We start from the raw sequence: 15,426 nt of genomic DNA, 5'->3' as shown, positions 1-15,426 counted from the left end.
GACAAGGTTTCTCTGTATAGCCCTGGCTGTCCTGGAACTCACTCTGTAGATCAGGCTGGCCTCAAACTCAGAGATCTGCCTGCCTCTGTTTCCAGAGTGCTAGGATTAAAAATGTGTGCCACCACTGCCTGGCCCTGACAGCATTTCTTTTTATTTATTTATTTATATTGTATTTATGAGTGTTTTACATGTATACCTGCAGGCCAGAAGAGGGCATCATATCCTATTACAGATGGTTGTGAGCCACCATATGGTTGCTGGGAATTAAAACTCAGGACCTCTAGAAGAGCAGCCAGTGCTCTTAACTGCTGAGCCATCTCTCCAGCCTCCTGATTGCATTGCTTTATATCTTTCTTTTTCATTCTGCTTTAGGTAAACTGCCCCACTGTATTTACTTTTTTATTTTACCTTCTCTATTTACTTTTCATTCTTCTATTTTTTTCTTTATCAACCCAATATTAACTACTAACTCTTCTTTTCCCATTCTTACTCATCTGACAGAAACTAACATTTCATTTGCCACGCTGTCAGTGTTACTTATCTCCTAAAACAATAAGAGCTTAAGGGAAATTGTTACTTGGCTATTCCTATGAATTCACAGTGGGACTATATTTTGCTAGTGACTTTTTCTGTAGACAATATTTTATTTTCAGAAATACAAACAACAGTATAGCAGAGCAAAATGACATCTCAATCCTATCACAACCTAATCTCTTTCAAATGTTTTTAACACTCCTGCTGAAAGAACCAGTGATTTTAAAAAGAAAAAAACAAAGATAAGCAACAACCTAATCCCTAGGCATATATCCCAATGCAAAAATATGAAAACAAACAAAGAGGGACACATGACCCCCTACAAAATTTACCATTCCCACAGTAATGCCCTCCAATGACATTGAATTAGATGAAATCCCAAAGAATTCCAGAGAAAATTATAAGTATGTTTAAGAGACAAAGAGGATTTAAATAAATTTCTGAATGAATTCCAAAAAAACACAAACAGCTAAGTGAAGAAGTCAACATAGGATTGTTTCTAAATGATAAAAACATACTAAAGTAATTTATGACCACCAAACTAGCTCTACAGAAGGTATCTGGAGGAATTCTCTGAACTAAAGAGAAAGATAAATCCCACGGAGGGATTGGCCAGTCGTGGGGTGCCTAGATTTTTACACAGATTCATAAACTACGTATGTATCTATAACACGAAAACACAAGTGACACCAGGAGAACAAGGGGAACTAAAAAGGAAGGAGAAGACTGGAGGTAAGGGACAGTAGTCGGGCAGTGGTTTTCAACCTTCCTGATGCTGCTGCGCTTTAATAAGTTATTCATGATGTGGTGATCCCGGATCATAAAATTATTTTTGTTGCTACTTCATAACTGTTATTCTGATACTGCTATGAATCATAATATCAATATTGGATATGTAGGACATCAGATATGCTATCCCCAAAGGGGTTACCACTCACAGGTTGAGAACTGCTGAGGTAAAGTATGGAGGGAATATATTCAGTATATATTCTTGTGTGTAGATGTGGGAGAGAGAGGAAGAATATGAATAAGAATATTAAAGAACTACAAATAAGGATTGGGAGTGTACTGCAGTGGTAGATCACTTTTCTAGCATATGTAAGTTCCTAGAGGTTTGTTCCCAGAACCTCAAAACTACATTCAGACAGTCAGAAACCAACAAATTAAGTAGATCCTTACCTATCAACACTCGACAAAATTACAAAGTTAAGTGTGGTATGAAAATGCCTCTAATCCATAACTTGGGAGAGTGAGACAGGAGGACACAAGTTCAATGCCAGACTAATGTACAAAGTAAACTTTAGGCAAAAAAGACCCTGATGCCCAAGTGAGATGCGAAGGTGGTCTATGACACTGTGGGTGCTAGACTTGGAAGTAAGATGGGAAGGTGGTTCATGGACTTGGAGCAGACTTTAAGCAACAAGCTATCACTAAAGATAAAGATGAGCTGTGCATATTGATAAAGGCAACTCATCAAGAAGACATAAGACTTATAAATGTACCCACATCAAAACACCTAAAGATATAAAGCAAATAGTAACATTACTGACAAGAAAAATGTGTAATTTAGTAGTGATGCACTTTAGTATTCCCATCTTTGCTAAGGGATAGATCAAAAAAATGAATAAGGGTACAGCAGACTTGAACAACATTAAAGCAAAATGGACATACACAGAAGCTTCCATCCCGCAACAGTGAACTACACATTCATTCAGAGAATAAAGAACATTTTACAGGACAAACTGGAGCATTCTACAAGACAAACTGTCATGCTACAAAACGAGTATGAAAAACTTATGAAGAATGCAACATATCTTTTATTTCTGAAATACACACACAAAAAACCAAGACAATAACAAAAACCAAAAGTATTTTAAAAATTTAATGGTAGGCATGATGGTTTTTGTCTCTAATCCCAGAATTCAACTGGCTGTGGCAGGAGGACTGAAAAACCTGTGCTACATAGCAAGTACCAGGCCAGTCAGGACAACACAGCAAGACCCTACAGAAAGAGAGAAAACAGGAGCAGGGAGCAGATATGTACTACAGAAGAACAGCAAGGACCAACTGAAGATCTTTTCCCTTTTAATTCTTTTTACACAAGTGCAGAGCACTGCATATTTAACGCACAAAAGTTGTTTGGTTTAGGAAGAGTTTAAGTAAAGCCACTTGGGAGGCAGAGGCAGGCGGATCTCTGTGAGTTCAAGGCCAGCCTGGTATACAAGAGCTAGTGCCAGGACAGGCTCCAAAGCTATAGAGAAACCCTGTCTCGAAAAACTAAAAAAAAAAAAAAAAAGTTTAAGTAAAAAGTACCTTAAGTTTAATGTGGAGAAAAATAACAGAGGAAGAAGAGGAGGTGGTACAGAGAAGGAAATAAGAGAAGGTAGAAGAGAGAGGAGGAGGAGGAAGAAGGAGAAAGTGAGGAAGAGACAGAGGCAGAAGGAGAAAGCCATAGATCCACCTCAAATAACAAAACTGATAGAAGAAAACATGGGGGAAGCTTCTTGATATTGACCTGGTTGATGAAGATCTTAGGGGTAAGACTCCACAAGCATAGGTGTTGAACTAGAAACAGAGGAATGGAGTTTTATCAAACTAAAAAGCTTGAAAACAACAAAACCAACCAAAACAGTGAAGAGACAGCTTATAAAACAGAGTATGTGTTAACAATATATCCAATAGTTACTATCCAAATAGAAACCAAACTTAAAAATAGGATTAAGTACTTAAGTAGGTTATTTCCCCCAAAATATCCAAATGATCAGCAAGTATATGAAAACTTTCTCAAGACTACTAATTATCAATAAAAATCAAAGAGGTACTATACCACACTAGTCACAATGATTCATTTGAAGTTGGACAGCAACTGTTGTCAAGGAGATGGGGAAGAGAAAACCCTTGTTTCATTGTCAGTGAAAGTGTAAACTGGTATAGTCATTTTGGAAGTTCTTCAAAAAAAACTTAAAATAACCTAGCATGTCAGCATAAACCTGTATTCCCAGGGCTCAGGAGGCTGTGTGGCAAGAGGACTCCAAGTCAGAAACCAGTCAAGACTATTACATACTTACTTCAGTGCCAATCTAAAGTAGATAGCCAGACTGTAGCTTAGAAAAGGCAGGCCAGAGCCTGTGGGATGTGGTTCAGTGGTACGGAACTTGTCTAGTACATGCAATGGCCAGGGTTTGATGGCCAAGGTTTGATGCTCAGTATAGAAAAACAAAACAAAAACAACAAAGAAACTTAAGAGCTACAGATATAGCTCAGCGACAGAGTATAGTTGCCCAGCATAAAATACACAAGGCCCCGAGTTTGAGCACCAGCATCTAAAATAGCTAAGTAAAAGTAAAAATACCAAATGACCCAACAACCCTACTTCTCTGAAAGAGGGCTGGAGAAATGGCTCAGTTCTCAAGAGCACTTTCTGCTCTTTCTGAAGACCCAAGTTTGATTCCCAGTATCCAGGTCAGGAGGCTCACAGCTGCCTGTAACTCCAAGTCCAGGGAATCTGACACCTCTGGCCTTTGAAAGCACCTGATCTCAGGTGAACATACCCACATGCAGACACACACCACATAATTAAAAATTTTTTAAATTTATTTTGCACGTATGAGTATTCTGCCTGCATGTACACATGCACACCACATGTGTGCCTGGTGTTCAAAGAGGTCAGGAGGGCATTGGACATCCTAAACTGGAGTTACAAATGGTTATGAGCCACTGCTTGGGTGCTGAGAGCTAAGTCCAGGTCCTCTGCAAGAGCAACAAAAATGCTCCTAACCCTTGAGACATATTTCCAGCCTCTTGCAAACATAATTTAAAATAATAAAAATAAATCTCTTTTCTGGTTTGTTTTAAAAGACCATGTGTGTACCTTTAACCTCAGCACTCAGGAGGCAGAAGCATGGCGATCTCCTGTGAGGTGGAGGCAAGGCTGGTCTGCACAGCGAGTTCATATCATTCATGGATACATACTAAGATCATGTCTCAAAAAAAGAGAAAGTTCTTGAAATCTACATGCACTCCTATATTCACCACACTCCCTAACATCTGAGGCAAAGGTAGAGATACAAAACATCATGTATGCAAATATATACAATATTACTTATCTTTTTAAAAAAGATTTGTTTTATTTATTTTTAATATATTTATTATGTATATAGAGTTCTGGGCACCAGATCTCATTATAGATGGGTGTGAGCTATCATGTGTTTGCTGGGAATTAAACTCAGGACCTCCGGAACAGCAGTCAGTTCTCTTAACCTTTGAGCCATCTCTCCAGCCCAAGATTACACTGCATGTGTCCCTGAAGGCCAGAAGAGGGCACCAAATCTCATTACAGATGGTTGTGAGCACATGTGGTTGCCGGGAATTGAACTCAGGACCTTTGGAAGAGCAGGCAGGCAAAGCTCTTAACCACTGAGCCATCTCTCCAGCCCCTATATTACTTATCCTTTAAGGCTTACATTTATGGTAAGATGAATTTACTTGTGATGCCAAGTAAAGTAGCACAGACAGAGAAAGACAACTGCAAAGTTCACATGTGGAATCTAAAGTCAAACATAGAGAAGTAGAGAGCACGGTTGCCAGGTGCTAGAGACCTGTAGACATGTGAAGTGTTGCTCAAAGAGCAATTTCTGTTTTGCAGAGTACGTCTAGAGATCTAATTTACAGACAGAATAGCACATGTAATTAATACTATAATGCTGGGCTGGAGAGATGGCTCAGAGGTTAGGAGCACTGGCTGCTCTTCCAGAGGTCCTGAGTTCAATTCCCAGTAACCACATGATGGTTCACAACCATCTGTGATGAGATCTAGTGCCCTCTTATGACATGCAGGCAGAATACTGTATACATAATAAATAACTAAGTCTTAAAAAAAGCCAGGCAGTGGTGGCGCACACCTTTAAAAAAAATACTATACTGCTAACAGAGTAAGTCTCGAAAAAAGAAAAGAAGATAATTATGTCAAGTGGTAGGTGTTAACATGTGATAACCACAATATAATAAATATATATCCGCCGGGTAGTGGTGGCGCACACCTTTAATCGCAGCACTCGGGAGACAGAGGCAGGTGGATCTCTGGGAGTTCGAGGCCAGTCTGTTCTATGTAGTGAGTTCCAGGACAGGTTCCAAAACTACACAGAGAAACCCTGTCTTGAAACACCTCCCCCCCAAAAAAATGAAAAAGAAAACCTACCCAAATCAAACAACTTGTGGTATCAAATAAATCTAAGCACCTGAATTTTAAAAAAAATTTCTAAACAGGGAAAAACTTTCATAAATAGAAGTGCTTTGGAAGGATATAGCTCAGTGGCAGGCTTACCTAGCATGTGTGAAGGCCAAGGTTTAACCCAACACTGCAGCAACCATACCCACCCACTCGTGCATACATGCACTATGTGTGCATGCATGCATACAAGGAGTGCTGCACTAGCTATGACATAGTTACTGTCCATGTTCAGAATAATGTCAACATTTAGAGTGCCTGAAATGCCAGCAATCACCGTTTTAAACAAAGGGGCTCTTTGATAACTTACGAAATTTCATTTTTATCTGGTTTTATGCAGAATTGTTAATATCAAAACTAATTTTGAAGCTGGGCGGTGGTGGTGCATGCCTTTAATCCCAGCACTTGGGAGGCAGAGGCAGGTCTCTGTAGGTTCGAGACCAGCCTGGTCTACAAGAGCTAGTTCCAGGACAGGAACCAAAGCTACAGAGAAACCCTGTCTTGAAAAACCAAAAACTAATTTTGAAGCAAGTAACTTTTGCTTAAACTTCACTTCTTTGTGCATTTTTAACTGTGTGTCACTTGGCCATAAGATTTTTATAAATAGTGTCAGCCAATAGTGGCTACAGTCCAAACATGTAGATGTTAAGGTGAAGCAGCTCCCCACAGAGTCTGTTTCTTTTTCTCTTTGATTTATATGTACTATACACTAAATGAAGCATCCTCCTTCATGTTCTTCAAGCTGTATGTTTTTCTATTTGTTGTTTTTATTTTTTTTAATTTTTTATAATTTATTTATTTGTACTTTATGTACACTGGTGTTCTGCCTGCATGTCTATCTGTGTGAGGGTGCTGGATGCCCTGGTACAGGAGTTATAGACAGTTATGAGTTGCCAAGTGGGTGCTGGGAATTGAACCAAGGTCCAGCTCCCAACCACTGGAGCCATCTCTCCAGCTTCTATTGGTTGCTTTTTAGAAACAGGCTCTCATTATGTAGTCTGACTGGCCTGGAACCAACTACATAGACCAGTCTGACCTCAAACTTGTGGTGATCCTCCTGCCTCTGTCTCCAAGTGTTGGGATTATAGGCATTGACCACATCTGGTATAGTATATATTTTCTTACTAAAATACAGCAGACACAAAGAAAAGGCTTGCCTTCAAACTATTCACTAAGGAGGTTTTTGCTAGGTATGAGTGATAAGAGCTGACATCACTTGGTTCACTATTCTACATGCACCTTAGCCACAGGAGGAGGACAAGCAAAAGAGAGCAATGTATTTTAAATCTTCACTTAAGTGTTCAAGAGGGTGGCAAAGTAGGTCACTTAACAAAAAATGATTAAGAATAAGTACTCATAGAATCAAGTCACAAATTATGACATAGGCACAAAAGATCATAAGCATAAATAATGGCTTTAGAACTATGTGAATAGAAAGATACTTTTGATCTAAACAAAGACACAGTTATTTAATCTACCAAATAAACAAACCATCCAAAAAGCCTTCTATCTCAAACAGTAAATAGAAAGGTCAATTTAATAAGCTGCAGAGTTATACCTGGTTCAGAGAATGTGTCGCTAATATCATCGTCTCTGTCATCCTCATAATCCTCTTCCTCCTCCTCCTCCTCCTCCTCTTCTTCATTTTCAGAAAGCTCATGCTCACTGCCAAACCCTTCATCATGGTCTTCATCATCAATATCATCTTCATCATCCTCATCATCTTCAGGACTGCATTTGGTTGGGTATTCTCTCATATTGTCAGAGACAAAAAGAGAATAATTGTGCTCTTCTTTTTTCTGGGATGACTCTGAAATAGAAGTGCTGGCAGAAAGGCTGCCACTCTCTGCTGTGGCAACTGACCCAGGACCTCTCTGGGACAGAGGACTAAGTAATAGCTCCTGGGATTCTCTGAAAGGCAAAGCAGGAGTGCCATGACCCCGATGAGGCTCCATTCCCCTTTTCTCCTGTCTCTTAGCCACAGTTCCACAATAGCAGGTGTTCTCCTTGGTTGCATCTGTGTGTGCCTGGCTCAGCAAAGGCCAGCCCTGTTGTACAGGGCTGATCTTGACCTTTGCTTTTTTTACATAGTCTTTACATTCAACATGAAAATTTACCTTTTCATTATGATACAAGTTGGTCTTCACCATGATCTGTGTGCTTGAAGTAGGTTTACTTGCTTTTTGGACACAGTCTGACAATGGGACCTCAGCCTGAAGTGTCTTTGAAGAACACACAGGGGCAGCTGCTCTACTTGTGATCTTTTTACTAGGGAATGATGGGGGCAAGGGATTTTGTTTGACACTGAAGAGGGAATCGGGATAATAAAGGGAATCAGAAACAGACTGAGAGTCCTCACTATTAAGCTGGGCCAAGGTTGGAGTTTTACTTATGACCTCTTCATCTTGGTAAGGGCTAGAAAAGTCATCAAGACCCAGGTAGTCCACTTCTTTTGTCCCCCAGATGTCACAGCTGGTTAGTTTGGTGTACTTAGTTAAGTCTTCACAGTATGTATCCCACTGTTCCCAGTTTGAGGTTAAAGCATCCTCATTATCCAGGACATCTGTGAAAGACTCCAGATTTTCAATGTCTTTGCAGTCTTCCAAAGAAAGTAAGTTGTCTCTAGGATTCTGTTGATAATTCATCTCTCTATCCTAAGGAAGGTTTAAAATGGGAAATCACATACCATGCTTTAGGAAGAAAATATTCACCTCCATCCATACCTGCAAATATCAAAACAAATACTCTACCTCTGGTCTGTTTTAAAATAAAAGCTACTGACATGATACCTTCCCCTTACATCTATCTAAACACCTTCATTTCAATGAACAAGAAAAAGTAGGAAAATACACTCTTTGAAAAACTAAAGTACTAAAGTATGGGTCCAAACATCAAAGCCTCTTGTGATCTTAGAAGTTCTCTTTAGAAATTAAATTCAAGTAAGAAGCAAATATTGAAGACCTAATCTTCATTACAGAATACCTCAACTTAAGTAAATATGGAGGCAAAGAGCCCAGAGACTGCCAAAAGTTGACTGTAAAATTGTAAAACCTAGGTATTAATTCTTGGCATGGGAAGTTAGATATCCCTCAGCACTGCAAAGATGTGACTTTACAATGTAGCAAAAACATTCATAGAGTGGAAGCACACACCATTAATGCACTCAGAAGGGAGAAACAGGACTGTCTCTGGGAGTTTGGGGCCAGGCTGGTTTACATAGTAAGTTCCAGGCTAGCCAGAGTTAAATGGTAAAACTGTCTCAAAGATAAATAAAGTAAAATAAAATGTAGTTACATTCTACAGTCATGGAAAAAGAAGTTGAGCCCTAATGCACTAACACAAAAGGCTATCCATCATACATTTTTATGTTTAGAAAAAGCAAACTCCAGCTAAAAGAAGGCTCAGTGGGTAAAGGCTTGACGCCAAGCCTGACCACCTCAATCAAACCCCTGGGATCCATATGATGCAAGGAGAAAACCATCACCTAAACACATACACACAGACTAAATAAACTGGGGGGGGCAAACTAAAGTATACAAATACATTATCCACTCAAAGTAAAAAATATGTTCAAATGTGTACATATTCATCCTATCTGCTGGCATTAGTTACCTTTGGGGGAAAATCTGAAGAGTGGAGGCTCAGAAAGGGAATGGATTTTCAGTGTTCCAGTTTACTTTGTTCCATTTAATTTATAGTTTGCATTTATTTTGTGTTGGATTGTGTATGTCTGTATGTGTGAGTAGTCTCACTTAAGTAGTTTATATATACCATACCCCAGTTTTATTAGGCATAAAATTCAATTGTTTTTAATGAATTCACAGATGTGCACTCAAATTCACAATTTTTCAGCATTTCTGTGTTGTTTAAATTACATATAATTAAAATTATATTGGGGGTAGAAAAAAGATGGCACAGCAGTTTTTTACTGCTCTTCTAAAGGAACCAAACCAGTTTCCCAGGATGTTGTCTGGAAGCTCACAACCACATTTAACTCTCAGCTCCAGGGGAGATTTGACACCTCTGGCATCTTTGGGCACCTTCACTCATGTGCACTGTTAAAAAATAAATTATTTCCCCCCTTTGGGCTAGGCATGGTGGCATAAAAGTTTAATCTCAGCACTCATGAAGCCAAAGTAGGCAGGTTATCTGTGAGGTTTGAGGCCAGTCTACACAGAAAGCTCCAGGCCAGCCAAAGCTACAAAGTGAGATCCTGCCTTACAAAAAGAAAAGAAAAGAAGAGGAAAGGTGGGGTTGCAGAGATGGCTACAATTAAGAGCACTTGCTGCTCTTGAAAAATACCTCGGTTCCATTCCTAGCATCCACATGGTGGCTCACAAATGTCCAGTTCCACAGAATCAGACATCCTCTTCTGGCCTCTATGGACACGCGTACATGTAGTGCATAGTACCCCATACTCAAAATAAATTATTTTTCCCTGTGGGAATTTTTTATCTACCTCAAAAAGCTGGAGAAGCTTGGAGCTGCTAATTTGTCTTGCCATCTCTACCACACATCTTACGTATACATCAGTTCTTAGTTTGTGAGCTAAAAAGCCCTTTAACACACAGCTTACTCTCCTTGTGAACAACTAGACTTGAGGACAGACAACCTCTTCACATGCTACTTCAATCAATTTGGGTATCTTTCAGAAATTACTAGACTTAGTCACAAGAATCAGCCTGACTCCTAGTTATATCCTTTTCCTTTTCTTAAAATCTATTCTGTATGGTCCCCGCAATCCTTCTTCCTCAGCCTCTCAGGTAATGGTTTTACCTGTGTGAGCCTCCATATCATGTTCATTATTTTCTCTTTTCAGACATTTATAAATAAAAACTCTATGACATCATTTTGATCTCAAATCAATTAAAACTAAAACCAAGAAAAGTTGCTTACCAGCTCATACATGAAATCTGGATCAGAACTGTTGGCTAAGAGATCTGTGCTCATCAAAGTCTGTTCTGAAAAGGTGTGGCTTCGAAAGGCATCCCCAAAAGGCGGGTCCATTCCGCTTACGCTGGGCTACAACAAAACCATTTTCACTTTAGGAGGTTAAAGACAGCTTCAAGTCCAACTTACTACACACGCCTGTCCTTATCCCAGCACATAATTTATTTCAGGAAATAATTCTGTCTCTTCTATAGGGCACACCAAGAGTTTTAACTAGCACTGAGCATGGACCTGTCTGTGAGGAAAACAGCCAAGATGTATAGAAAAAAGTCAGAACAGCGATTCTTAAAAACAACTCCTAAAAACTGAAGCTGAGTCACTAGAGATGCCATTTGTTTGTTTGTTTGGCTACTTAAATTTAAGTTTTATAAACATTTCTTAAAATCTTTCTCTAACAAGACTGTTCTAATTTCCCTGAAGTAGAAATGTTCTCCCGTTTTCTTAGGGCTGAAGCAGTAGTAAGTCAGATTTAACTATATTCCTGAATCCAATATCTTACTTTCCAAAAAAAAAAAAGATAATCATGGACATCTTTTTATAATTTTAATTTGAGGGGTGGGGAGAGATGTGGAGGTCAGAGGACAACTTGCAGAAGTCAGTTCTCTCTTTTCATCATGTGGGATAGGAGACTGAACTCAAGCCAATTGGCTCTGTGGCAAGAGCCTTTAACCCACTAAGCCATCTTGCCAGCCCAATTTAGGTATCTTCAGTCCAACCAACATGAACAACACAAGGGCCTCCTAAGTCTCCAAGACACAGCTAGAAAAGTGGGCTTGATCTTTAGATTTCTCTCTTCTTTTTACATTTCATCACCTATCCAAACCACCTCAGCTGTACACCCTGGCACAAATAAAAGCCACATTCTGAAATGTAACTCCAATAAAGAAATGAGCCCAGGTGGAGGTGACGCACGCCTTTAATCCCAGCACTCGGGCGTCAGAGGCAAGCAGATCTCTATGAGTTTGAGGCTAGCCTGGTCTAGAGAGCATCTCAGCTCCAAGACAGGCTCCAAAGCTACAGAGAAACCTTGTCTCGAAAAATCAAAAAATAAAGAAAAGAAAAAAAAATAAAGGAAGGAAGGAGAAAGCGAGAAACACTACAAACATTCTTCTTACTCTCCCACAAGGTGGTACAGCAAAGAGTTCTATAAGGCATTAGCGGTCTATGCACCTACGTTCTCCTTCCACACTGCTCATCTACCCTAACCTGCCTTCTCACTGCTCTCCTAGATACTCCCACATCAGCCGCTTTGTTTATAGTTTCCCCAGACCTTCTAAAACTTTGGGGTCTTTCTTCCTAGAAAAATTTTGTTTAAGAACAAGTTTTAATATCCTAATTCAAGTAGTCAATAAACAGCAAGCCATACCTTGTTTATTTAGACACAAACTCTAAAAAGGGACATGTGGTCCTTTTGTCACAGATCTTGGGATGGACACCAGCCTCTGATCTTTTAAGTGTCAGTTACCAAGTCCTCTTCCTTACACTCTGCTGCAAAGTCACTAAACCATCCTAACAATTATTTTAGCCCTGTGCTCAGGGGACAGTCCTACACAGTCCCTCCTAGGTGTCCCTAACTGTTCATTATTTCTAGACTTCTTTCCAGCACTCACTCTGGGAGTGAGGGTGAAAATTAACTATGAGAAAGGAAAAGGGGAAAGTCTGAAGAAGAAGAATGGGGACAAATGAGCTTCCAGTTCTTATTTCAGTGATTGCCTCAAACCCAAAGAGACCAATTAAAAGAGTTGTCTCAGCTCGGTGTAGTACTGTATGTCTATGATTTAGGCATTTTCAGGGCCAAAGCAGTAAGACTGCTATATTGAAACCAGTTTCACCTACACAGCAAGACCAGGTCAAGAAAGAGAGAGAATGAGAATATGAATATGAATGAGACTATATACCACTCTTAGACATGTTTACAGAACATATAGATGTGTGTGCGTCCATGTGTAAAACAGAATCACCACTTCTGAACTGTTGTAAAAGAAAATGAAGAGTTGGGAAGCAAAATACCAGAATCAAAAACGGGATTTGGGTGGCAGATTAAATTTCTGGGTAATTCATTCTGTCCTCATAAACAAAGATGTAGCAACTAACCTACGTACTCACCATGCTCCTTGTGTCAAGCTCATTGAAATATTCAAGGCTACAGCAAATGAGGAACAAGAGAGCATGTACTCACATCTAGGTGAAGGCGGAAATAAGCTGTCTTTGAAGCTAGTGTGTCAAGCTGTGTTAAGATGCAGAAAGGGCAACACTGTGCCCTTTCTACCAGCACAGAGAATCAAACTGTATACTCCTCCACATGTGGTTTACCTGAGGCATTTCCAAGCCCAGATCCTGTGAGTCCAATTCCAAACTTCTTCTTTGTCTTGTTTGTAAATTTCTTTCCAGCTTTACTTTTAATTCCAAGATCAAAGATGATTCTCACAATAAACAGCACGTTTTCCCAGAATGCCTTCAGTTCAACTGCTTGGGTCACCACTTTTTTAAAAAAATAATTTTGTAGTTCTGTCAAATAACAGAAAGTAATTTCACTGAGCTCCATTGAAAACAAGTTGACCTTTCAAAAGAACATTAATAAAGAACACTGTGCTTTAAATAAGTCTTATAGTTGAATTTTCAAGATTTTTTTTCATTTTGTAGTATCTACTATTCTGAAGTATACCCTTTAACATTGTTTATTTCTAAAATAAGGTTGGTCAATAATCAATCAGCAGCCTAAAGCAATGACATACACCTATAATCCCAGCACTCTGGAGATAGATAAAAAGATCACAGGGTTGGGCTACCCTGAGCTACAGAAGGTTACTCAGAAAGACTCCGTATCAAATAAGCAAGCATGTAAATAAATAAATCTGTAACAGTCTTTTTAAAACACTTTGATATATCCTCATCCTTTCTGTGATTTGAAAACTATTTTAGAGTCAAGCTCTCATTCCCTCCATCATCTTTTGAAAACCCATCGTAACATTTACTATATACTGACTATGAAAGTGAACTCCAGTTTCATCTCTTGTAACTCTACACCTGTCATACAAACAGGAAGAGAATTTAACATACCTTCTACATTAAACATCACATCTATAAGTTCACGAACATTATCCTTTGATTTAGACATAAAAGCTGTCCTTTAAAAGTTACTATTTTAGGCTACAAGGTGCTCTCTAGTTACTGCCTAGCCCAGTGACTTCATGAAGTATACGCAAACTATTGCCTCCAAAGGGAAAAATTGCTCCATTTTTAATGGCCTGCATGTGGTAAATGGGACAAGAACTACTTTGCACAGTATTTCCAAGGGGTGGGCTAAGCTGACTGCAATCACTGGGCATGACATCTTGAAGTGGAGGCTTTCTTCCCTTGTTTATGAAAACCTTAATGGAGAGAAACTGAAAAGCTACACCCAACTGCATCCTTTCTGGAAAGCGATTCTCAGAGTATGATCCTAGAACCATCAACATCCACCCGGATGCATCAGAAATGCAGAATTACAGGTCTTAACCTTACCAGCAGGACATAAACTGAAGGTGTGGAGCTCAGCAGTGCACTTTAATAGATCCTCCTCATCTCCCTAGAGCTAAAAACCAGTGACCTGCTCTTGCTTTCATTCAGTCCAGACACAATGTCACTTCTTAAAAAAAAAAAAAAAAAAAAAANAAAAAAAAAAAAAAAAAAAAAAAAAAAAAAAAAAGAAAAGCCATCACTCCTTAAATTGAACTGTCTTCTTAGGTTCTCACATTCAGGAGATTAGAGGAAAAGAGAGAACACTGTTCAAGACTGACTGCTTGAACAAATGAGAGAAGAGACTAATTGTTCTACTTAATTAGGCTAATGAACTAACAGTCATTTGTATTTCCTGGATGTCTGTTGGCCCTTCCACAGCTGGCTCTCACATCTACTTATACTGGTCCAGCTGAGGAAACACTGGCAAACGTGGTAGGCCCAGAAACAGAGTCCACAATGCTTTTCAGTCCAGTCAACAGTCTAAGACAGCCGTTCTCAATCTGTGGGTTGCAACTCCTTTGGTCTTTGACAAATCTCTATCTCCATAAATACTGACATTACGGTTCATAAGAGTAGCAAAATTACAGCTATGAAGTATCAACAAAAATAATTTTATGATTGGAGGTCACCACAACATGAGGAACTATATTAATGGTCACAACATTAGAAAGGTTGAGAACTGCTGGTCTAAGGAGATAAAATATTATGCAGAACCCTGACAGACAAGCTTTTTTTTGCTCAGGTAACCTGATGGGGCCCAGCAGGTATACAGCCTACCACTACTCTCCCTCTGATTACTCTGGGAAGAAAGTCATGTCATCTTTTCTAGACCTATTATTTAGTTCCAAGAAGGCAATTTCTTCATGCTACGCCTCTCAACTAAATTGACTAGTAAAATCTTGGCAATCTACATAACCTGACTATGGGGCTGTTACTTACTAAAATCTGAAACTTACCATTACAAGCACCAAGGTTTGAAACTGTGGGAAGAATGAAGTCCTAGTCAACATATACTTACTGGTGTCTACTAATGATGCTACCCTAATAGCCTGATCTAGCAGAGAAGCCAAAAAAGGGCAGACTTTGTTAGTCACAGTTTTCACCTGGATATTACACAGCACTGGGCGATAATAACAATTTTAGGACTCAGTTTTGTCATCTCTAAAAAGGGAAAAAGGAAAGGAGAAGAGAAGGAGAAAGGAAGGAAAGGGAAG

At 39.2% G+C, this 15,426-nt stretch overlaps 1 protein-coding gene across 5 annotated transcripts in view; it reads right to left on the bottom strand.

Annotated features, from left to right (window-relative positions):
* Crebrf (CREB3 regulatory factor) overlaps positions 1-15,426 on the bottom strand; it is a 72,053-nt gene that overhangs the window by 30,143 nt on the left and 26,484 nt on the right. For 3 of the 5 annotated variants that reach the window (XM_050164777.1, XM_050164618.1, XM_050164703.1), the window contains exons 2-4: positions 13,025-13,219; positions 10,658-10,783; positions 7,320-8,415 (exon numbers count right to left, since the gene is read on the bottom strand). In XM_050164777.1, coding sequence (XP_050020734.1) covers positions 7,320-8,415; positions 10,658-10,783; positions 13,025-13,033 — 1,231 coding nt within the window. In that variant the 5' untranslated portion in view covers positions 13,034-13,219. Of the gene's footprint in view, positions 1-7,319; positions 8,485-10,657; positions 10,784-13,024; positions 13,220-15,426 lie in introns of those variants that run through there. The other 2 variants (XM_050164851.1, XM_050164935.1) reach the window with 2 other exon arrangements.

This window comes from Alexandromys fortis, unplaced genomic scaffold (assembly GCF_014885135.2).
Source record: "Alexandromys fortis isolate MF-2015 unplaced genomic scaffold, M_Fortis_MF-2015_v1.1 scaffold_29, whole genome shotgun sequence".
Taxonomy (NCBI): Eukaryota; Metazoa; Chordata; class Mammalia; order Rodentia; family Cricetidae; genus Alexandromys; species Alexandromys fortis.
The sequence above is the reverse complement of the archived record's forward strand: the minus strand, read 5'-3'. Positions and strand labels throughout refer to the sequence as shown.